This window comes from Pristis pectinata, chromosome 4 (genome assembly GCF_009764475.1).
Source record: "Pristis pectinata isolate sPriPec2 chromosome 4, sPriPec2.1.pri, whole genome shotgun sequence".
NCBI classification, from domain to species: domain Eukaryota; kingdom Metazoa; phylum Chordata; class Chondrichthyes; order Rhinopristiformes; family Pristidae; genus Pristis; species Pristis pectinata.
This window is the reverse complement of record NC_067408.1, coordinates 93,422,169-93,445,636: the sequence shown is the minus strand read 5'-3', so window position 1 is coordinate 93,445,636 and position 23,468 is coordinate 93,422,169. Positions and strand designations below refer to the sequence as shown.

The 23,468-nt window shown below is 40.5% G+C and overlaps 1 protein-coding gene across 10 annotated transcripts in view; it reads right to left on the bottom strand.

The window, feature by feature from the left end:
- The window catches only part of stxbp5l (syntaxin binding protein 5L), a 275,353-nt gene that overhangs the window by 82,951 nt on the left and 168,934 nt on the right, over positions 1 to 23,468 (bottom strand). For 6 of the 10 annotated variants that reach the window (XM_052013889.1, XM_052013893.1, XM_052013894.1 and 3 more), the window contains exons 14-18: positions 23,076 to 23,116; positions 21,261 to 21,478; positions 14,015 to 14,190; positions 10,548 to 10,673; positions 9,175 to 9,326 (exon numbers count right to left, since the gene is read on the bottom strand). In XM_052013889.1, the coding sequence (XP_051869849.1) occupies positions 9,175 to 9,326; positions 10,548 to 10,673; positions 14,015 to 14,190; positions 21,261 to 21,478; positions 23,076 to 23,116 (713 nt within the window). Of the gene's footprint in view, positions 1 to 360; positions 427 to 9,174; positions 9,327 to 10,547; positions 10,674 to 14,014; positions 14,191 to 21,260; positions 21,479 to 23,075; positions 23,117 to 23,468 lie in introns of all 10 variants that reach the window. The other 4 variants (XM_052013888.1, XM_052013891.1, XM_052013892.1 and 1 more) reach the window with 1 other exon arrangement.

Sequence of the window (23,468 nt, the reverse complement as noted above, 5' to 3'; positions counted from 1 at the left end):
TATTCAAAGTTTGGGAAAATTATAGACCATACTTCATTTTGTTTTAAACTAATAAATGGATAACTTATTTGCCACACTGTTATGGGTAATACAGTACATATATGAAGTAAAAAGAAATACGATGCTTTGACAAAATATGTGTACCAGCTTAATTAGGGCAAAGCATTTTAAGTCAATACTTCAAAATTATGCTACTTCAAAAAGAGCAATTAACCAAGAAATAGTACTGGCTCTTCCTTAAGAAACTACAACTAAAAATATTAATTCAACCAGTTGCACTCAAGTGTGGCAAACAATAGTAATCATCAGTCATCCATCAAAAACAGAATAAAATATGGTCTACAGACATGGATAACTTACTCTGATAAGATGTACGGAGCCGTTTCAGTGAGTACAAACTAGACAGGCCACGCATGCAAAGATTTTCTGTCAGCATGCCAAATCATCACCAGCAGCAGGCAGAGGAGAGAAAAATAGACATAGACTAAAGTGAAAGAAAGTGGCATCCAACAATCAAATAGCAAGTTTTCATTCAGCAGCATATAGGAGAAACTAGAAACTGAAAAAGAAGTTGCCCTCTGTGTGCATACCAAGGACAAAGCCATTCAAAAACACTTAGGAAATGTGAAGTGAAGGTATAACTAATCTTTAAAAACGACTAAATGTGAACAACAGAAAAACATACAACGTAGCTCTATGTATATGCATCTTGACAATGACAGGTTATCCATATCCATTCCCTACTTTACAGAGCACAATTATGTTTAAGACACGCCAAAGCTAAATAATCAAACCTGACCGGAGTTAAGGAAAAATCACTGATTTCTTAATCTATTATAAAATCAATGATTAAGTAATTAGCCTTAAAGTGTATGTGTTGGATATGTTTGGTATCTTGATTATTTGTTACAAAAAGTATGACTGTCCAGATGATCACATATTTACCTAGAAATTGAAAGGCATCTATTTAGGTTTGTCAAACTGTCAGTTCATGATAGGCCAACAAATGTTTTGTTTGAGGGCCTACTGCTGGAAACTTCAACAGCAGATGAAAGAAAATGCAATGTGTGCTACTGAACAGTCCTCCAGTAAAGAAAGGTCTTTCTCTTGCGTGCCAACAAATGCTGGAGTGATGTAGCGGGAGGGGGGCCAAGGGTGGGATATGGTGACAAGGATTGGGAGTGGAGGGAATGAACAGTGGGCCAGCATTAGTGAATAGAGTAATTGGACTGTAAGATTGGCAGAGGTGTTGGGGCCATGAATGACAGGCCAGGAGGGTAACAGAGGAGTACTGTGCTGGCTTGGTTCTTATACTGCCAGACTAGTTATCCAGAGCAACAAAGGACTGCAGATGCTGGAATCTAGATGAAAAACACTATGATGCTGGAGGAACTCAGCAGGCCAGGCAGCATCTATGGAGAAAAACAGGCGGTCAACGTTTCAAGTCAGGACCCTTCTTCGGGGCTGAATATAGGAAAAGGGGAAGCCCAATATATAGGATGGAAAAGCAGAGCAGTGATAGGTGGACAAAAGAGGGGAGGCAGTGTGGGAACAAGGTGGTGATAGGTAGATGCAGGTAAGAGATAGTGATAGGCAGGTGTAGGGGAGAAGAGGAGAGCAGATCCACTGGGGGATGGGTCAAAGGTGAGGAGAGAAAGGAAAAAAAAGGGGCATAGAAAAAAAGAGAGGGGATCGGAAAGCGAAGAAGAGAAGAAGCTTGGGGGGTGGGGTTGTGGGGAAGGGGGGGTGGGAGTGTACTTAAAGTGGGAGGAATCAATGTTCATGCTGTTAGGCTGCAAGGTTCCAAGATGGAAAATGAGGTGCTGTTCCTCCAGTTTGCGCTTGGAATTCTCCTGGCTGTGGAGGAGGCCAAGGACTGACATATCAGTGATAGTGTGGGAGGGCGTGTTGAAGTGACTGGCAATGGGGAGATGCAGATAGCAGTTATGGATAGAGCACAGGTGTTCTGGGAAATAGTCACCTAGTCTGCGTTTGGTCTCCTCCCCAAAATCCACAAGGAGGACTGTCCCGGCAGACCTACTGTCTCCGCATGCTCTTGCCCCACGGAGCTTGTATTCTCGTACCTGGACACTATCCTGTCCCCCCGGTCCAATCACTTCCCACCTACAGTACGTCCAAGACATAACACACACTCTCCAACTCGCCCACAGCTTTAAGTTCTCTGGCACACACAACCTCACCTTCACCATGGATGTCCAGTCCCTATATACCTCCATTCCCAATCATGACAGCCTCACTGTCCTCCACTTCTTTCTTGACCAAATACAGAACCAGTCCCCTTCCGCTAACACTCTCCTCCACTTGGCTGAACTTGTCCTCACCCTAAACAACTTAACTTTCGATTCCTCTCACTTTCTACAGACCAACAGTGTAGCTATGGGCACTCGCATGGGCCCCAGCTATGCCTGCTGCAATGTTGGCTACGTTGAACAGTCTCTGTTCCAAGCCTACTCCGGCCCCATTCCTCAACTCTTTTTCCGCTATATCGACAACTGCATTGGCGTCACCTCTTGTACCCATGTGGAACTCTACAATTTCATAAATTTCACCATAAATTTTCACCCTGCTCTCCAATTCACCTGGACCATCTCTGACACCTCTCTCTCCTTCCTCAATCTTTCCATCTCCATCTCAGGAGATTCCTTATCCACTGACATCTTCTACAAACCCACTGATGCCCACAGCTACCTCGATTACAGCTCCTCCCACCCTGTCTCTTGCAAAGATGCTATCCCTTTTTCTCAAATCCTCTGCCTCTGCTCCCATGATGAGGCTTTCCACTCCAGGACATCCGAGATGACCAACTTCTTTTCTAACCAGGGCTTCCCCCGTCTGTGGTCGAGAGAGCTTGCACCTGTATCTCTGCCATTTCCTGCATCTCTGCTCTGACCCCCACCCCACCCCCAGACCCAACAAGGATAGGGTCCCCCTTGTCCTCACATTTCATCCCACCAGCCTACATATCCAACACATCATTCTCTGCTACTTCCACCATCTCCAACGGGACTCCACTCTGCCTTTTGCAAGGACCGCTCCCTCCGCAACTCCCTAGTTCACGCCTTCCCCCCCACCCATCCTGCTCCCACCCTGGGAACTTTCCACTGCCCCCACCATAGGTGCAACACCTGCCCCTACACCACCTCCAGCCAGGGATTCAAACAGTCCTTTCAGGTGAGACAGAGATTCACCTGCACCTCCCTTAATATCATCTGCTGCATTTGGTGCTCCAAGTGTGGCCTCCTCTACATTGGCGAGGCCAAACACCTCTCCTCATTGCTAGTCACTTCAACACCCCTCCCCATTGCTAGTCACTTCAACACCCTCTCCCACACTATCACTGATATGTCAGTCCTTGGCCTTCTCCACTGCCAGGAGAATTCCAAGCGCAAACTGAAGGAAGAGCATCTCATTTTCCATCTTGGAACCTTGTTGCTTAACAGCATAAACATTAATTTTTCCCACTTTAAGTAACTCGCCTCCCCACCCACGCTTCTTCTCTTCTTCCCTTTCCTAGCCTCTCTCTTTTTTTCTACCCCCCATTTTTTCCTTTCTCTCCTTACCTTTGACCCATCCCCTGGTGGATCTGCTCTCCCCCCCCACCGACCTGCCTCCCACTATCCCTTACCTGCATCTACCTTTCACCACCTCGTGCCCACCCCACCTCCTTTTTTTGTCCACCTATCACTGCTCTGCTTTTCCCTCCTATATATTGGGCTTCCCCTTTTCCTGTCTTCAGTCCTAAAGAAGGGTCCTGACCCGAAACGTTGACTGCCTGCTTTTCTCCACAGATGCTGCCTGGGCTGCTGAGTTCCTCCAGCATCATAGTGTTTTTCATCCAAGACTCTGGAATTTTTCAGTCCAGAGTCTTGGATGAAAAATCCAGGTGCAAAAAAGTCTGCATCCCAGCATAGTAGTTGTGCTATTTGAATTCAGTTAATTAAATAATCTGGAGTCTCAGAAGAGTAAACAACAAGTTTCAGTGATGTTGTCCAGAGGAGGAAAACTGTAATACTTACCCAACCTGGCCTAAGTATGACACCAGACCCACAATGTGGTTAACCCAAGCCACTCAGTTGGATCAAAATTGCTATATTAAAACAAGATAAAGATACAACCATGTGGATGACCCAGCATCAAAGCCCCAATTCAGATGGAGCGAAGTTACTAGCAGCTGAGTTGAACCTGCAAAAACTTCCTCATTAACAACAGGGGACCGGATTCCAAATTGGGAAAGCTGTCTAACAGATGAGTCAAGTAACAACCTGTCATTGGTGTACTCAGAATCATATCTTTAGACACTGTGGCACAATCCTCCATCAGTATCTTTTGGCATGTCTGGTCCCATCCGCAGGGCAGACTAACCAGAGGGGGGCAGCATAGTGGTACACGGTGGAAGGAAGTAGGCCTGGAATCCAGAACACTAACTCTAAACCCAGGGCATCATAGAATCAGATAAAAAAATGAGCATCATCATCAGCTGATGACAACCATGGTGAACATCTGAAAAAGCAGTGAAAATATCAAGGGCATAGAATGTACTTTGCTTGGGATTTCAATGTCCATAACCAAGACAAAAAAACTGAAATGCTGGAAGAACTCAACCAGTGAAGCAGCATCCGTGGAAAGAAAAAAAACAGTTAGCATTTCAGGTAAAAGACCCTTCATCGGAAATGAGAAAGAGGGTTTTCTCTCTTTCACTTCTGATAAAGGGACTTTAACCTGAAATGTTAACTTGTTTCTGTTTCCACAGATGCTGCTTGACTGGCTAAGCTCTTCCTGCATTTTTGATTTTGTTTCAGATTCTAGCATTTTCAGTTTTATTCATTGTCCATCAACTAAAGTCATTGGGTAACATCATTTCTGACTGTTCTGGCCATGTCCTAAAGAACATAGCTATGGTAGGTAATTAGTTAACCAACATGAGAGTTAAACTTCTATAACCTCATCCATTTACCTGCCCTAGAATATTTGTCCATGTCAACGTTAAGACAGTTGTTGTGTGGCACTACCATCATGCTAAATGAAAAAAACTCAGAACACATCTAGCAACTCAAAACTAGGGATTTATGAAGTGCAACAGAATGTCATAAACAGCAGTAGAAATGTAATCAACTGTAATTTGTAATTTCTTGGCCTGGCATCTTCTTCATTCTACCATTAATATCAAACCAGTAGATGAATCTTAGTTCAGTGAGGAGTACAAAAGGACATGCCGAGAGCAGCATCAGACATACCTAAAAATGAAATATCGATCTGCTGAACTTGCAACATGCAGGTTAAACAACATGCAACAAATAAAACTAAGCAACCCCACAACCAACGTATCAAATCAAAGCTCTGCAATTCTGTGTCATCTAGTCATGGATGGTGATGGTCAATTAACAGGAGCAGGTGGCTCAAAGAATATTCCCAGCCTCAACAAAGGTAGGGCCTAGCATATGATGCCATAGACAAGGCTGAAGCATTTTACAAGTATATCCTGCCAAGAAGTGCCAAACTGTTGATCCATCTCAGCTTTCTACTGAGATCCCCACCATCACAGAAGCCAGTCTTCAGCCAGTTTGACTCACTGTATATGATATTAATAAGTGTCCATATACCCTTGCTATTCAAATGTCCCCCATCTACATCCTGAGGAGGTTGCCATGTTGATTAGCCACATATATACCATAAAAGCTGTGTATCCTGCAGCATATCACTCACCTCCTGACACTCCAGTGCCTTTCTATCATCAAGAAGACACAAGTCAGGACAATGATGGAATGCTCCAACATCATCAACAAGTTCAATGTCATCCATGATGACTGTTTGACTGTCACCCTATCCACCACCTTAAACTTCACTCCTTCCACTACCAGCACACCATGGCTGCAGTGTATGTTGTTTACATAATGCATTCACCCAGGCTTCAACAACACTTCTCAAATCCATGATCTCTGCCACCAAAAAAAGCACAAGGGAAGCATGGAACAGCACCTCTTATGGGTCTCTCTCCAAGTCCTGGCTGAGAAATATCACTGGTTCATCATTTCCATTGGGCCTAAAACCTGAAATTCCCATTCCAGTACCTTTGCAGGAGTACCTTTACCAGACTGATTGCAGCAATTCAGGATGATGACTATACACCATGATCGCAAGGGTAATTAGATGGGTAATGATGCTGGTCTTTTCAGTGATGCCCACATCCTGATGATCAGCTATCAGGGAGCTAGAAAAGGATCACAAGCATCGTGGGGATGAAGGTATCCTAAAGGGTGGTGGGGTGAGGATACGAGTCTGTTCGTTGCAGAGAGAAAGCTGTCAAAAAACTTTTTTCAGCCGATTCATAGGTTGGGGTGAGTTGGCCCATTCCTGTGACCACAATACATTGTGCGCAGACCTGTTATCATGCAGAACTTTAGTTTTTTTGGATCCAGAAAAGTAAGTTCTCACCAGGGCATCTGCAAAGATTTTGTGTATGGGAGTGAAAGTATGCTGCACAAACACATTCCAGGCAGTTATCCAAAGGAGTCTTAGCAGAGGTGGGTTCCCAGTGTTAAGAGTCCTCAAGCCATGACCTGCTCTGGCAGATCACCTTCAAATAACATTGAAACAAATCTTGCAAGCAATACGTTCTCAAGTGGCCTGTGTGTGAAGATCCCAGAAATAATATTCAGGTGTGTGATGCATGCCACTTCACATGTCTAAACCCTTCTAACGCAAAGACCACATCAGATAAATAATGGAAGGAGTATCGTGGACTGTGCAATGCGTTGTTAATCTCTGATTTTCCATTATGTTTTATATTTCATTGAAATTAGTGTGGCACTACACAGTCCAATTTCTAGGCATTGTTACTACATCTTAATAAATTTTGTTTTGACTACTTTGAAGATTCTGATTAACTACAGTGAATTGTGTTTCCTAGACTGCTATTAACACCAAATGGAAGTGTGGAATAAGCCTTATGTTTATGTATCAATTTGTATATTGGCCCTGAGAATAAAGACTTAATTTGGTGTTAAGATTAAGATTTTGTGATGTGTAGTTATCTCAGAGACTGCTGTGGTCTTAACCCTATGAAGTAAAATGCTATAATATCTCATTTTCCACTGAAGACTGAAATGAAGCATTGTTCGGCCAAGTACACAAGTTTGATTTCAAACAATGGTTTTGATAAAGTAAGTCCATCACTGTTTAAAAGCAATATTTATTAATAAAAACATTAATTGCTCCTGGCAATAATTATATCACCAAACTATGGCAGGACTGTAGGAAGGGAAGAGCCTGCTTTGACAATACTTATCAACTTTCTAATAAAGCTTTGATTACAGTGATTATCGATCAACCTAGGTCATGATTTCTCCACTACCTAGTCTCAAGGGCAATCAATAACAATTAACATTTCTTAAAATGAAACAAAGGATAAAATATCGTAGATAATTGGAAAGAAATGCAAGTTTCAAATGATGTAAAAAAATCAGATATGCCCAAACTAAGACATTTTATTTGAAAATAGCATTTATTGAAATTTTTAGCTTTAGTAAGTTTCATAAAAGTATTATTGCTTTTGTGTTTCGAAAAGTTGTTAATTAAAGCCAACACAGCAGTCCAGAATGGAACTATTGCAGTTATCTATTTAAATGAAAGCAAATATGGGGCATCAGTGAATATGTTATCAAATATTGAAGTCCTGAACAACAACGGGTAAAAGTGGGGACTGTATCTGGAAAGATGCTTTGCTGCTAGACTCTCCATGGAGGTCAATCCTGTTGAGACTTCCCAATGTTTACCTTGGGAAAAATCGATTCGATTTGTACTAGGTTAAGCTGCAATCATGTTAAGAAGTGAACTTCCATTAGAATATATTTCCAGGTTCACATGTAGGTAGCAGTTAGAAAATTAAAATGAGTACTTTAGTAAAAGCACAAATAATCATATAGGGATATGGCACGTAGAATTTCAGGAATTTGTTCATCTTTTATACATAATAGTAAATATAGGTATTAAGTCACTTCACTAATTTATAGCATTTTAGGAAGCAAAAATGCCATTCAGCAATCCAGTTCTGCTGAGGTTTTTTTGGTGCAAGCTGACTGCTGAATCGCAGGAATCCTCTAACTGGGTGAGGTCTTGGCCAATCACAGTTCAGTCCAGAACTCAGAGTGGAGTGAGGGTACAAGTTGATTTTGCTGATGTAATTGTTTGCCCAAAACATTCACTAACAAAACAGAGGTATTTTGGATAAACAATTAAATAAAGGTTGAATATTTTTAACATTTTTCAAATTCCCACTTCCTTCTAGATGATTTACATGGAAATTCCAGTGTTGATACTCAGCTGTGTTCCTTTCTTTGGGTGTGCGGGTTGGTATGATGTCACTTTCTACCCCAGGAAAGGACATAGCCAAGACACGTCATCAAGGGTTTCTGTGAAAATCATCCACGAAACAAAGGAAGTGGCACTTTCAGCAAGTGCAAGGTCAGGGCACATGACTTTCCTCACATGCCAATGTTTACAAGTTCACCAGGATTGCCAAGTTTTCCCGAGTGGCACATACTGTGGTCACAACTGTAATGTGACTCGTAGGTGGATGTGAGTCAAACATGGTTGCACAGAAGTTAGTGCTGCAGCCACACAGCTCCAGCAGTCGGGTTTGTTTCCAACCTTGTACACTCACGATGTGGAGTTTGCACCTTCTCTTTGTAGGTTTCCTTCAAGGTGTTCCAGTTTCTTCCCAGATCCCAAAAGATGTATTGGTTAGTAGGTTAATTAGCTGCTGTAAATTATCCCTGATCTCGGTAGGTAGCAGGAGAATTTGGGGTAGTTGATGGGCATGTGAGAATAGGTTACAAGGAAGTAAGTGGGGGGAACAGGACTGATGAATGCTCTGAGAGCTGGTACTGACTCAATGGGGCAAATGGCTTCCTTCTATAGTCGGGAAATATGAGAACAATCTGGGCCAAAAAATACACTGTTGTAGTAGCCCTCAAATTTACATATCCTGTCTTGCTCCATATCTATGAATAAATGAATAGACAAATAGACAACACTATGTCCACCACAGGTGACTACAGATTTACAAGAAGAAAACAGGTGAATGATCAGAATTTCATGCAATGTGCATTCCATTATAACAAAGATAGACACTGTAACCTAATATTCAGATTGTACCTGCAGTGAGCTGTTTGCTCTTACGGGGAGATTTAAGGTGCCGTTGAAATGGGTCACTTGTACCATAAAGCTCAATGGTTCCCATACTAAGTAGAATCGTCTTCTGCATAAAGTCCACAACCGCCAAACCATTGCAGTTTCCAAATGTCACACTGGAGATAAGATGCAAAGAAAAATGAAAATGTTATTTTGGTTACAAGCTGCAGTATACATATTAATTTCTATTAAGAAGATCACCAGGTCATCATAAATGAAGGAGACCTTTAACATTAACTCTACTCATCAAGATATGAGGCACGTTTATTAATTCTTGAAGATAACAGGCCAAGTTGATAAAGCAGCTAAGTAAGCCTTAAAGATATTTGTTATGCTAAAGTCATGCTAAATATTCACAAATCACTGGTGAGACCTCAGCTTCAGCTGCTATGTACAAATCCTGAAGCCTTTGTTGAGGCAAAGAGGGCATTTACCAGGATAACAGAGATGAAAAATTCAAATTACATGATGCGACCAGAGAAACTTTGGTTATTTCCTTTGAGCAGAGAAGATTGAAGTGAGACCTTTGATCTGAAATGTTAATGCCGTTTCTTTTTCCATAGATGCTGCCTGACCTGATGAATGTTTCTAGCACTTTATTTTTGTTTCTCATTTTCATCATCTGCATTCTTTTGATTTTCAATCAAGGTTAGCATGAGAACCAGTAGAGGTGTTCAAAATTATGAATGGCTTCAAAAGAGTAAATGAGAAACTATTTCAAGTTGCTGAAGGGTTGTTAATCAGAAGACACTGATTCAAGGCAAATGTCTAGGGTGAACATTACTGCAAAAATTCCTGTAAATACAAGAACATAAGAAATAGAAGAGTAGGCCAAGCTGGTCAAAAAAAGATTTGCCAAGCCTAATCCCACCTTCTGGCACCTGGTCTGCAGCCATGCAACTCACATCTCAAGTGTAAATCCCACTATGTTTTAAATAAGAAGAGGTTTTCTGCCTCCACCACCTTTTCTGACAGTGAGTTCCAGAACCCTAACACCCTCTAGGTAAAAACATTTCTTCTTTTCTCCACCATTTTAAATTTATGTTCCCCAATTTTTAACCCTTTCACCAAGGGAATTGATTTCTCCCTATTTACTGCATGAAAGCCTTATAATTTTATATACCTCAATTAAGGCCCCCTCAGTCCTTTTGTTTCAAAGAAAACACTCTAGTCAATCCAATCTTCCCTCACTGTTGACATCCTCGTAAGTCTTCCCTGCATCCTGTCTTGTACAATTACTACTTCCTATATGCTGATTTAGCCTAAGATCTGATTTCATGCTGGTGAATGCTTAAATATATGTCAATGGCACAATCATTCATGATTAGTTTACTTACAGGCCATAGGCAGAACTAACTGCTAGGCTGGTGATCTGTTGAGGTGGTTCCCCATCAATCCATACCAGCTGAATGATGAGATCAGCCTGGTATCCAGGAGCCATTTTGACAGGACGAGTTTTCACCCTTCAATTCAAAAGTAAGATGATAGAATAAGAATTCCACACAAGTAAATATTCATTGGAGCTCTTTCTGAAATTAGTCATATATTAATGGAAAGGCTGTAGTGCAGAGATTTGAGAGTTGTTCCAGTGGATGAAGTTACAGAGGTATGAGCAAGTTTTAAGAGATTTGTACTTAAAAAATATCATTTGAGGCAATTAAGGCAAAGCATTTTCCATTGCCTTTAATTTTGAATGGGACCAAAGTGTTTTTCTTTGGAACATTTAAAAATATTGGCATTCAATTATTATTTAACAGTGATTATAATTGCAATTAACTTGCAATCAATCTTTTTACAATAAACTTCCCTTTCTTCTTTTGTAATCTGCAAGGTTTAGAGATCCTCTTCATTTATTCAGTTATTGATCTACTCTCTTTCCAGGTAATTAATCATATGTTTTAATCAAGTTACTTTTATCCACTTGCACCAGAATTAGTCAGACAAGAAACAGTAAGTGCAAACCAGTAATGATTTAAAAAGCAAGGTGCAATTGAAAGGTGGTAAAACAACCAGCAGTGGTAGGACAATAAAGAATGTAGCATAGAAAGGTTCAGATTCTATTGTAATTACTATATCAAAATGGAATATATTGTAGCGGTTGCCACCGTGAAATAAAACAAGACGCTAGTCGAAGGATTGTCAAACAAGAACTGGTTTATTTTCCCGCCTTGCGCGGGCCTTTTAAGGGAGACTGTTCCCACCCAATGCAACCGGCAATGACATAATTACTACATCATCAAGTCTTTCCCGCGCGCGGGTTCTCCCCGTCGCTCAGGAAAGACGAGGCCTGCTGCCATCTTGAGCATCGTCGCTCCGATGCCGCGCGACCCGACTGCCGAGCCGGTTTGCCTGACCGGACAGTGAGTCACTACAATATCAAAATAAAGAAATAACAAATGGCAAAGGAAAAATGAGTTTATTGTTCACACAATATGAACACCAAGTAACAAAACCAGTATTCATTAGTCATCCCTAGTTATACCTTGAACTGAATAATTTGCTCGGGCATTTCAGACAGCAGATAACAGTCAACCACATTAATGGTGTGGGGTCATATATAATCCAGAATGGGCAAGAACTTTACTTAGAGGCATCCGTGAACCTGATGGATTTTCTGCAACAGTTCTGGTATGGTCACGACAACTGACGCTGCTTATCATTTCAAATTTAAGTTCTTGACTTTAAACACAACGGCTGCATGACAGGATTTAAATTTTGGTTCTGGATTAATAATCCAGATGTCTGGATATTAGTTTCAAACTTAATCACTATGCTCAATATCTTTGAGCAAAAGAATAAAAGGTGCCAGCAAAAAAAACTCAGGAAATTAATGGCTTGGATTTTACTGGGAAAGATCAGCAAAACTGTCAGAATTCATTGACAATACTCTGCAAAATTAACAGCAACTTTTTTTGCATGTGTCCACAAATGTTGAAGTCTGTAAATTGCTGTCAGTCAAAGGCTGGTGTTCAGAATGGGAATGAGAAGTCATGAAAAAAATATAAACCAGAAAAAGAACCTGCAGATGTTAAAAATCTGAAATAAAAGCAGAAAATGCTGGACTCACTCAGATCAAGCAGCATTAGTGGAAAGAGAAACAGAGTTAGTGTGTCAGGTTGGAGACTCTGCTAGAAACAGAGAAACATAGTTAACATTTCAGGTCCACAGATGCTGCCTGACCTGCCGAGTGTTTCCAGCATTTTCTGTTTTTATTATGATTGAGAAATTATGCCAGTATTATTCCTTGAAGATTCTGCACTAGGTTGGAGATAATGCAGAAAGGGTATCCTTGTTGATCTCAATGGATGGATTGTCTACATGAGAGTTTGGTAAATATTTGTTAATTTACTTGTTTTAAAGACCAAATCAAGTTAGGCCAGATGCAGAGGATCAGTCAAGCCGACCCTCCTCACCCAGGAGTCCAGTGAGATGTAGCACAGCCAAATCAATGAATAGGCATTAGACAGTGGATTGATGAGGTCTTGCCCAAAATAGCAATTTGTTTTAAATAATTAATAAAGATTAAAAATAAAATTAGAGCCCCATTAAAACCCTAAAAAGATCATTAAAACAGGCCAGGAATCCTGGTTTAAATGAATATGGTGGATTCTAATCTTACACCATCCAGCAAGACAGGGTTTCCTTATTGGACTCCACATGAAATCCAGTAATGTGACAAATGCATCGGTGTTTCTAAAGACTTTCCAGACTTAGTCAGTTCGCACAAGTCTGGAGCTCAGTTATCTGGGAGCATCTGAATGCTGACAATCTATGTAGAACTGCTGGTGATAGCCAACATGATTCAACCCAAAGTATTTAGTGTATTATTTTAAGATTTTATTTGTCTTCCTTTAAAAATTTACCTTAGATTTTAAATAGGCTTCGATTCTGAATAAAACAGGTAGTCTTTAACAGTTCCAGTTAAGTCAAGAACATGATTAAGCTGAATGTCAAATTATATTCTCCATTTTGTGGACAGGTTTGGCTTGGCCACCTATTACTTGGCTTTGCCTCTGTTTCTGTCTACACCTCTCATTGCCTTGGTGAAGCAGCCAGCATAATTAAAGATCCCACCCACCCGGGTCATTCTCTCTTCTTCCCTCTCCCATCAGGCAGAAGATACAGGAGCCTGAGGGCACATAACACCAGGCTCAAGGACAGCTTCTATCCCACGGTGATAAGACTATTGAACAGTTCCCTTATACGATGAGATGGACTCTTGACCTCACAACTTACCTTGTTTGACCTTGCACCTTAGTCTATCTGCAATGCACTTCCCTGTAGCTGTGACAATCTACTCTGTATTCTGTTATTGTTTTTACCCTGTACTACCTCAATGCACTCTGTACTAACTCAATGAATTGATCTGTACGAATGGTATGCAAGACAAGTTTTTCACTGTACCTTGGTACAAGTGACAATAATAAACCAATTCCAATATCAATCCTGAGGCGCTACATCACATGCTGAAAATGCAGTAAGTTCAGTGCTCGGATTTAAATACAGATGCGCAACTTCTGAAGTTATTTTTGAGCCAATGTGTCAATAGATATTTTCAACCATACTCACCATGTGGCAATCCTGATTACATATGCGGAAAAATGTATTACTTTTTATTTTGGTGGTAGCAGACTTGACACACATGCCAGGACAACCACTTGGGGACCTGCACTCATTGTAATTTGACAATAAAGAGCTTTTGATTTTAAGCATTGAGAATTTATGATCTCAAGAACTTTATGCCTGATAGTTGAAAGAACATAAATAATGACTCACAGAAGTATGGAAATTGAGTTCAACTTACTTGAGGCATGGGATGCTGTCTTTCACTCCCTCTGGTGTTAATGTATTTGCACTACCAGATAATGCTGGAGTCTTTGAAAATGAAAGCTGAGAAGATGCATCAGTGAATGGCAGCACAGATTCAGGTTCTGGAGTAACAATGTCTTCAACTTCATACTGTAATCGTAGCTCAAGAGCCTGAAACAAAGATTAAAAAAAATATTAAGTGCAATTCCTTGCCTTACTGGTTTAAAACTTTTTACAAATCTGTTCACCCTGCATTTTTTTCCTTGCTAGTGTTTACCTTCACTTAGTTAAGAAGGCAGACAAGAAATCTGCTTTTCTGCTCATTGCTATTCTATAGCACAAGTAATCCAGGAACACCCAACCTGCTTTCTCATTCCTGCAGGAAAATATCAGGCTTCCAATGTTATTTCTTAAGATTAATGTGACTTAAATTGTGAATCCAAGCATTGACTGTGAGGTAGCTGCCCAAACTGACTCCATTTTAATGAGGTCTGAGGGCAAATATCAAATGAGCCTCAGAACTCATCTCAAACCAGATTGGACACTCCTGGGATTGTATATCTGATGCTAACATTTGCAGTATTGCAACCATTTTGCAAGTATTTTTGTGTGACCAGTTTTGCTAGTACTTTTGCAAGTATTTTTCTGTGCATGGTTCTTGTTGAGATCCAGCTGCAGGTGGCACCTCTGCACCTGGCTCTCAGTTCATACAGCAGATTCAAAGAAATAGCCAGGTAGTGTCAACAATGATACAGTATGTGGATGATGCAGGAAACACACTAATGAAGGGAGGGCATGACAATATTCAATTTCCTGGAGCAGTTTTGAAAATATTAAAGTTCAACAGTGAGACATCTACTGTTGCACAGCAGGGAAGGTCAAAGTCTAGGTGAGCGGTAGTGATAAGCGACACTATAGTCAAGGACACTGATAGGCATTTCTGTGACCGCAAGCAAGAGCCCAGGATAGTGTCAAGAATGCCTCTGAGCAGGTATAGGACATTCTGGAAGGGGAAGGTGAGCAGCCAGAGGTTATGGTGACATAGGCTGGAAGAGAGATGAGGTCCTGCATAAAGAATTTAGGGATATAGTTAGAAAGTTAAAAAGCAGCACCTCTAAATTTGTAATCTTGGGATTACTTCCTGTGCCATGTGCTAAAGAGGCCAGAAATAGGAAGATAGTACAGTTGAAAGTGTGGCTAAGGAGCTTATATAGGAGGGAGGGCTTCAGGTACCCAGATCATTGGACTCTCTTCCAGGGCAGGTAGGACCTCTACAAGGACGGGTTGCACCTATACTGGAGAGGCACCAATATTTTTGCAGGCAGTTTTGCCAGTGCTATTGTGGCAGGTAGGTGGGAGCAGGAGCAGTAAATCAGTAGGATTAAGGAGGAAATAGAGATTAAGACATGCAAGTCGAATAGCAAAAACAGTCAGGGCCGGGATAATGAATATGGCAGGAATAATGGCCTGGTGTATTTATTTTAATACAAGGAGTATAACAGGTAGAATCAGAATCAGGTTTATTATCACTGACATATGTCATGAAATTTGTTGTTTTGTGGCAGCAGTACAGTGCAAGACAAAAATTACTATAAGTTACAAAAATAAATTAATCGTGCAAAAGATGAATAATGCAGTGGTGTTCAAGGACCATTCAGAAATTTGATGGCGGAGGGGAAGAAGCTGTTCTCAAAACCTTGAGGGTGGGTCTTCTGGCTCCTGTACCTCCTCCCCAATGGTAGTAATGTGAAGAGGGCATGTCCTGGATGGTGAGGGTCCTTAATGATGGATATCGCCTTCTTGAGGTTCCCAAAATGCTTCCCCATTGAAACTTTGATCACCTGGCCATGCTTATTCCCCGATACAATGTCTAGTAGAGTCCCATTTCTATTTGGACTATCTACATATTATTTCAAGAAACTCTCCAAAATGCACAACAAATTTTACCTCATCTAAAAACTTGGCACTAAGGGACTCTGAATCAATATTGGGGAAGTTAAAATCAACCACGACAATAACCCTATTTTTTTAAAAACATCTTCCCATGATCTGCCTGCCTATCTGTTCCTCCAGCTCCTGCTGCCTATTCAGAGGTCTATAGTATAACCCATCATAGTGATTGTACCTTTCTTATTCTTGAGTTCTTCCCATATTGCCTCACTGAATAAGCCCTCCAAGATGTCTCTCTTTGTGCAGCCATGACATTCTCCTTAATCAGTGATGCAACTCCCCATCCCCTTTTACATCCCTCTCTGTATCCAGAGTGCTGGGGGTGAGTCATATCTCCGTGAAGCAGAGTACACAACTGTCCTGATGTCCCTCTGGTACTGCAGTCTTGCTCTGAGTTCTTCAATTTTATTTTCCAGAGACTGTAAGGCAGTTGAGCTTAGAGCCTGGATTAGAACATGGAACTACAATGTTGTAACCATTACAGAAACATGGTTGAGAGAAGACAGGACTAGCAGCACAATGTTCCAGGGCAGAGATGTTTTAGATGTGCCATAGAAGGCAGAGGGCAGTGGTAGAAGGGTGACTGGAGATCTGTGACCACTGGTGGTCCACAAGGATCAGTGCTGGGACCTCCAGGATGCACTGCCAGAGGAGGTGGTTGAAGCAGATATGATAGCAATGTTTAAGAGGCACTGACAGACACATGAATGGGCAAGGAATAGAGGGATATGGAGGGCCAAAAGGACCTGTTCCTGTGCTGTGCATTTCTATGTTCTGTGTTTCTCCGCTAAAGAGCAATGTTACGGATTAGGTTGCTATTTGGTGAATGTCCCTTTAAGACATAATACAGTAGTGTGTGTGTGTGTGTGTGTGTGTGTGTGTGTGTGTGTGTGTGTGTGTGTGTGTGTGTGGCGTCATTACGGCAACAGGAGAAGATAACAAAGTGCTGATGTTTTGGTTCAGTCAGAAAAGAGAGAGAGGGAGAGAGAGAGACACTGACTGCTGGTCTCTGTATCGATGGATGAAAAACATTAACTGTGTCTGTCACTACAATCCACATATGGATTTGGGGAGTAATCCAGTGGAGTCCATTTGGTCGTTAACCTGTAGAAGGAAACAGGTATTTCTGTGGACGGCCATGTCTCGAATGCCTTTTGGGGTGGCAGATACTTCGGAACAAAGCAGTGGAGATCGTCAGTGACTGAGGTGTCGTATGGGTTCCATCGTGGAACATTTGGATTTCGTAATTTCTCTCTATTCTCTCTCTACCTTTTCTCTTCAGTCGACGGTGGTTTTGCAAAAGCCTTTGCTCACGTTTCACCTTATGACTTGCTGAACTGAACTTTGAGAACTATTCTTGGACTTGGAGTTTGGGAATTTGCCACACAAACACTTCGAGTTTAGTTTTTGGGGTTAATGTTTAATATCTAACATTTTTACTTTTCTTATTATCATAAGTAGTTATTAATAAAATAGTTTCTAACACTTATACATGACATGGTGTGTTTCTTTTGTTGCTGGTATGTAACAGCAAAAAGTACATGAAAAAAAACTCAGATTCACGTACATAAATGAATGAAAATAAAGAAAAAATGAGGGGAAAAAAACAAGCTACAACAGTTGATAAAAGAAATTAGAAGACAAAATTCAGAAAAAAAGGTGCATCCAATTGCAAGAACAACAATTGGGTCTATCCTATTGCTCAGTTTCCTGTCAGTAAAGATCAACAATGTCAACCCATTTCCCTCCCTGTGGACATTAATAGATCATATTGCACTCATTCACTAATGATCAGATATTGGAGAGTGTAGCTAAGGTCTGAAGTCAATGTGAAGACCAGAAAATTGAGATACCTCTCCAGAAATGTGTGTTAAATTCATTTGGACAGAGTGAACAAAAAACAACAGCAATAATTTGCATTTATTTAACAATCTTAAGGAATAAATTTGCACAAAGAAATAAAAGAAAGTCAGACCAGGAAGGAAAAAGGGGATGGTAAAATAGTGCAGGGAGCACGAGAATGTCGAGAAAGCAATCACCATTTAGAAAGGCACATGAATGTGCAGGAAATGGAGGGATCTGGATCACGTGCATGCAGATGTGATTAGTTTAATTTAGCATCATGGTTGGTACAGACATTGTGGGCCAAAGGGCCTGTTCCTGTTCTGTACTGTTCTATGTATATTAGATCCTTTCCCACAGTTAACGTAGCATACCAGATGAATTGTAATCTCATGTTTGAGGGGCAATTCTGGGGCCCTAGACAGTAGTGTAGATAGAACGCAGATACAGCACAGAATAGGCCCTTCAACCCACAATGTTGTGCCGACATAGCTAATCCCTCCTACCTACAGAATCCCCATATCCCTCCATCTTCTTGTCATCCATACGCCCATCCAAGCCCCTCTTAAAAGCCCCCAATGAATTTGCCTCCACCACCCTATCAGGCAATGCATTCCAGGCATCCACCACTCTCTGAGTAAAAAACTTACTCCTCACGTCTCTTCTGAACCTACCCCCTCTCACCTTAAAATGAATGCCCTCTGGTATTGGATTGCTTAATAATGGGGAAAAAGATATTGCTTGTCCACCCTATCTATGCCCCTCATAATGTTATACATTTCCAACTGATCACCCCTCAGCCTCCTCCGCCCCAGAGAAAAGAGCCCAAGTTTGTCCAGCCTCTCCTGGTCGCACGTGCCCTCTAATCCAGGCAGCATCCTGGTAAAACTCCTCTACACAAACTAAATGGGCATGTTGCATGTGAATGCTAAAGGGAAGGCTTAAATATTTGTCAACACATTCAGCCAAAGATGTTTCAGATTCACTTCTGAGATCCCCACTATCACACAAGCTAGTCCTCAACCAATTTAATTCATTCCACACAATATCAAGAAACTGCTGAGTGCACTGGACAAAGGCAATGGGACTAGAGAACATTCCAGCAGTAGTGAACACTTTTGATCCAGAACTAGCTGTCCCTGTACAGTTACAACACTGGCAACTACCCAACAATGTGGAAAGTTGTCTAGTTCACATAAAGCAAATTCAATTCAGCTAAATACTGCCCAATCTTCCTACTCTCCATCATCAGAAAAATGATGAAAGATACAGTTGTCAGTGCTATCAAGCAACACTATTTCTCAAATAACATGCTCATGATATACAGTTTGGTTAGGACCACTCTGCTCCATATCTCATCATGGCCTTAGACCGAACATAGAAAATGAAGAGCTAAATCCTGGGCATGAAGTAAGAGGCCCAAGTTTTCATTTGGCCAAGTATGGCATCAAGTAACCTTGATAAAAATGAAGTCAATAGGGATCAAGGAGAAAATGCTCCACTGGTTGGAGTCAAACCTTGTACAAAAGGAAGGTATTAAGAAGTCAGCCATCTCAGCTTCATGACATCACTGCAGGAGTGTTGCTGGGAGTGTCTGAGGCCCAATTATCTTCAGATCAACAACCTTCCTTTCAGCACGTCAAGAATTGGGAATTTTGCTTATTAATGAATAATATTCAATTCTATTCGCAGCTCCTCAGCGAATGAAGCAGTCTTTATCTGCATGCAGCAAAACCTAGATAACATTCAGGCACAGGCTGCCAATGTCTATCCTTCCTCAATATTCAATGTCATTACTATTATCAAGTTCCTCACCATCATCACCTAGGCTGTCACTATTGAACAGAAACTCAGCTGGATTAGCCACGTAATTATTGTGGCTGCATAAGCAGGTCAGATGATGGATTCTTGCAGAGAGCGACATGCCTCCTGGCACCTCAAAGCCTTGTTATTGTCAATAAAGGTTGTATTTGACTTGCCTGGATGAGTGCAACTCTTGATCTCTATCACCAAAAAGTTCAAGGGCAACTTTAATATTCCCCTCCAATGCCTACGCTATCCCAACATGGAAATATGTCGCCATTCCTTTATTGTCATTGGGTCTAAATCCTGGAGCTACCTACCCAACAGCATTGTGGGAATGCCTTCAACAGAAGGATGGTAGCAATTCAAGAAGAGGCTCATCACCACCTTTTCAAGAGCAACTTGGGACAGAAGTACATGGCAGTTGTTCCCATAATACTGTTGAGTTGCTAGTTCCAGGATTTAGACCCAGTGATGCCTACATTTGGAAAAATGAAATAAAAATCTCATACATTCACAAGGGAAGAAGTCAGAGCAGCACATTTGGAATTAGAATGCAGGCATGGTATTGGGATAGTACATCTGAAGTAATAGAAGGAATAGAGCATGGTACATCTTTAAATAATCCCAAAACTACATGTGTAGTCTTGTGTTGTTTCTTTACATCTGCATTATTTCACTGATGATTTCTATACTTCAGAATATAATCTACAGTGTGCTCTAAAAGTGCAATGCCCAAGACAGGAATATTCTCTTGCACACAACGACCAGACTGTCAAGCAATACTAAGGTCTTGAATGCTTAAATATGCATGCAAAAGTCTTTCTTCTGTTAGCCCTGCAACTATGGAAACTAGCGGAAAAAAGGTGGGTCATAAATTGCAGTGATGATGGTGGGGGGTGTGGAGGAAACCATCTGAGAGGACAATGGGAAATGGGATAGAGAAGATAGGGATAGACCTGGAATTAGGTTAGGTGGAGTGGTATGAAGAGAGTTTGAACAACATTGGTAGTTGAGAGGGTGGAGTCGGGACAGATAGTGTTCAGAGTGAGTAACAAGATAAGTGATTAAAGCAGGAATGATCTTTATAGAAGATCAGCACCTCAGAAGCACTAACTAGGTAAAATAGGTCCCCTTAAGTAATGCAGAAACAAACCTCAACTTTCTTGACGAGACTCAGTGTATTTGAATGACTCATGCCATTCAAATGCTCAGGATGTGAAAATAACTTGTACAAGTGACATCAAAACATGCATTGTATGTTGCCTGGTGTCACTACACATCCTCAGTCGTCCTTGTGTGAATGCATATCACAGGAATGGAGAAGCTGCAATAAATTTTGGAAACCACGCAACCCATATAGAATGGTCACTACTAAGATTTAGAACAACAGTCACAAGTGTTCATCTCCCCTTCCCCACTAAATGTAGTATTAGTTTATTCACTTTTATTATTAGAGTATTTCAATATAAAATGCAGGGACAACTGCAAACAAATTGTATGTGTTAATTATAAGTCTGCTCATTAACATTGTTATCTAACATGAAAATGCTGAAATCAGAAAATCAGTGCCACTAATATTGATTTTTTTCTTGGAAATAAGTACTGTGTTATTTGTAAAACCATAAGAAAGAATTGGGACTCACCAATATCTCAGCTGTAACTTCATGTTTGCTAAATCTATAAACAATAACATGTGCTGAGATGCCAGCAACACAAAAAATTCTGCTCTCTGGACACCAACTGATCATCTGTATGGCATAAGGATCCTCCTCAACAATCTCTGCAGTCTGCTTTCCATCTTTCACCTTCTGTTTTTCAAACACTTTGGAGGTTTTCAGCTTGTATAATACTTGAAGAGTTACTAACAAAGGATAGGTAAAATAGATCAGTTAAAAAAATAGGAATGGTAATTAAGAAACAAAAAGCGGTTGATAAACCAGTAATATGACTTTACTATTCTAAAAGGAGAACTGCAGATGCTGGAAACCTGAAATAAAAACAGAACACTGGAAATAATCAGTAGGTGAAGTAGCATTTATAAAGAGAGAAAGAGAGTTAACAATTTAAGTTGATAATACTGTCATAACTACGAAAAAAAAACAGATTTCTAATTTTCCCAATTCTGCTGAAAAGTCATCAACCTAAAACATTAACTGTTTCTCTCTCCATAGATTCTGCTGACCTGCTGTGTATTTTCACCATTCATTAACTTTATTATTAATTGGTAAATGTATCTTTTGTCTCATTTCTAGGATGATAATCTGATGTTTAACTATCTCAGTATCGTCTTGGTTTTTCTTTTATATCACCTTTCCGGAATCTATCTAGCTTGATCTTCACATTGTTACATGTCAAAATGCAACTTAATGAAACCATAGTTGTAATCTTTTGAAGGACATTATTGGTGTCCTTCCAAGACAAGACGCAGAACTGTACAGTACAGAAATGGCCCCTTGGCCCACCAAGTCCATGCTGTTCTTTAAACTCATCTACACTAATCCAATTTGCCTGCAGCAGGACCTATCCTTCTGTTCCTTATGTACTTAAGTGTCTGTCTAAATGCCCCTTAAACACAATAATTGTATCTTCTTCCATCACTTCCTCTGGCAGCACATTTTGAACCTCAATCTGAATATGTTTAGTATTAACCTGAAAAACCCTAATTCTACCTCGGTCCATATTTCCCTCAACTTGCACTAATGTGGTTATGTTTATTTTAGTCATGTATGCATAATTTAACTTAAGTTTATGTAACTTATCTTTGTTATGTTTATAATGTACTGTGCTGCTGCTACAAAAAGCTAATTTTCATGGCATTTCTATGTTGGATATGTATGCCCATTACAATAAACTTGAACTCTGTGTGAAAACCTTACCACTCAGATTCCATTTAAAATTCCTTCCTCTCACTTTAAACTTGTGTTTTTGATACACATAACTCAGGTCCTCCAATCCATGCAACATCCCAATGAATCTCCTATGCACTCTCTCCAGTGTAATCACAGTCTGCCTATTCCGTGGCAACTAGAATTGCACACAATACTCTATATGTGGCCTAACCAATGTTTTGTGAAGTTGCAACAACCCAACTACTATATTCTCTGCCATGACCTACGAAAGCAGGCATGCCATATGTATGCTTCATCACCTAGTTGAGGGTGCATTGTTCTGGCATAGAAAATTGAACTATGTTATTTTTTTTGAATTAACAGGTTCTAGGACTGAAGTTCATTCACATCTTGTGTGCAACATTCCAGTATGTCTTGTGATGTACACCACAACACAGTGCATTGGTTGCAGAGTAGACCTTAGGCCTAAAAGTAAATAGCAGGTCTCCAATGCACTTTAAAATACTGTTGCTTTATCACCCCATATATACAATTAAATATAACAATTCCATATCGATTTATGTAGAGACCATTTAAATGGCATGAAATAGTTAAAGTTTTAACACTTACTGGCAGAAGCATCCCAGAACTTCAAAGAGCCATCTGCATGCCTGTGGAAAAACAGTTCCATTGCAAATAAAAAGTAAACAGGGCAATAGTGCACAAGTACAATTAGAATACGTAATTTGGCTAGTGTTTAGAAAATGATGACAGATGCAGCATTAACAAAATCAAGAATAAAATCGCAGAAGTGTTTTAAATTTATGAAGTTCTAAATGTGCAAATGGACATGACAATCAGATATCTTCATTTGCTTCCCACCATTACCTCTTGTGGTCGCATGGCTCCCAAAGTATTTGAAGCCTTCCTGTGAGTTCTGAGAGGAAGTAAACAGGCTGAAGGCCATGCAAACTAAGGCCATACCCATGGGCCACCTTAATGACCTTTTCACTGTTTTTGCTA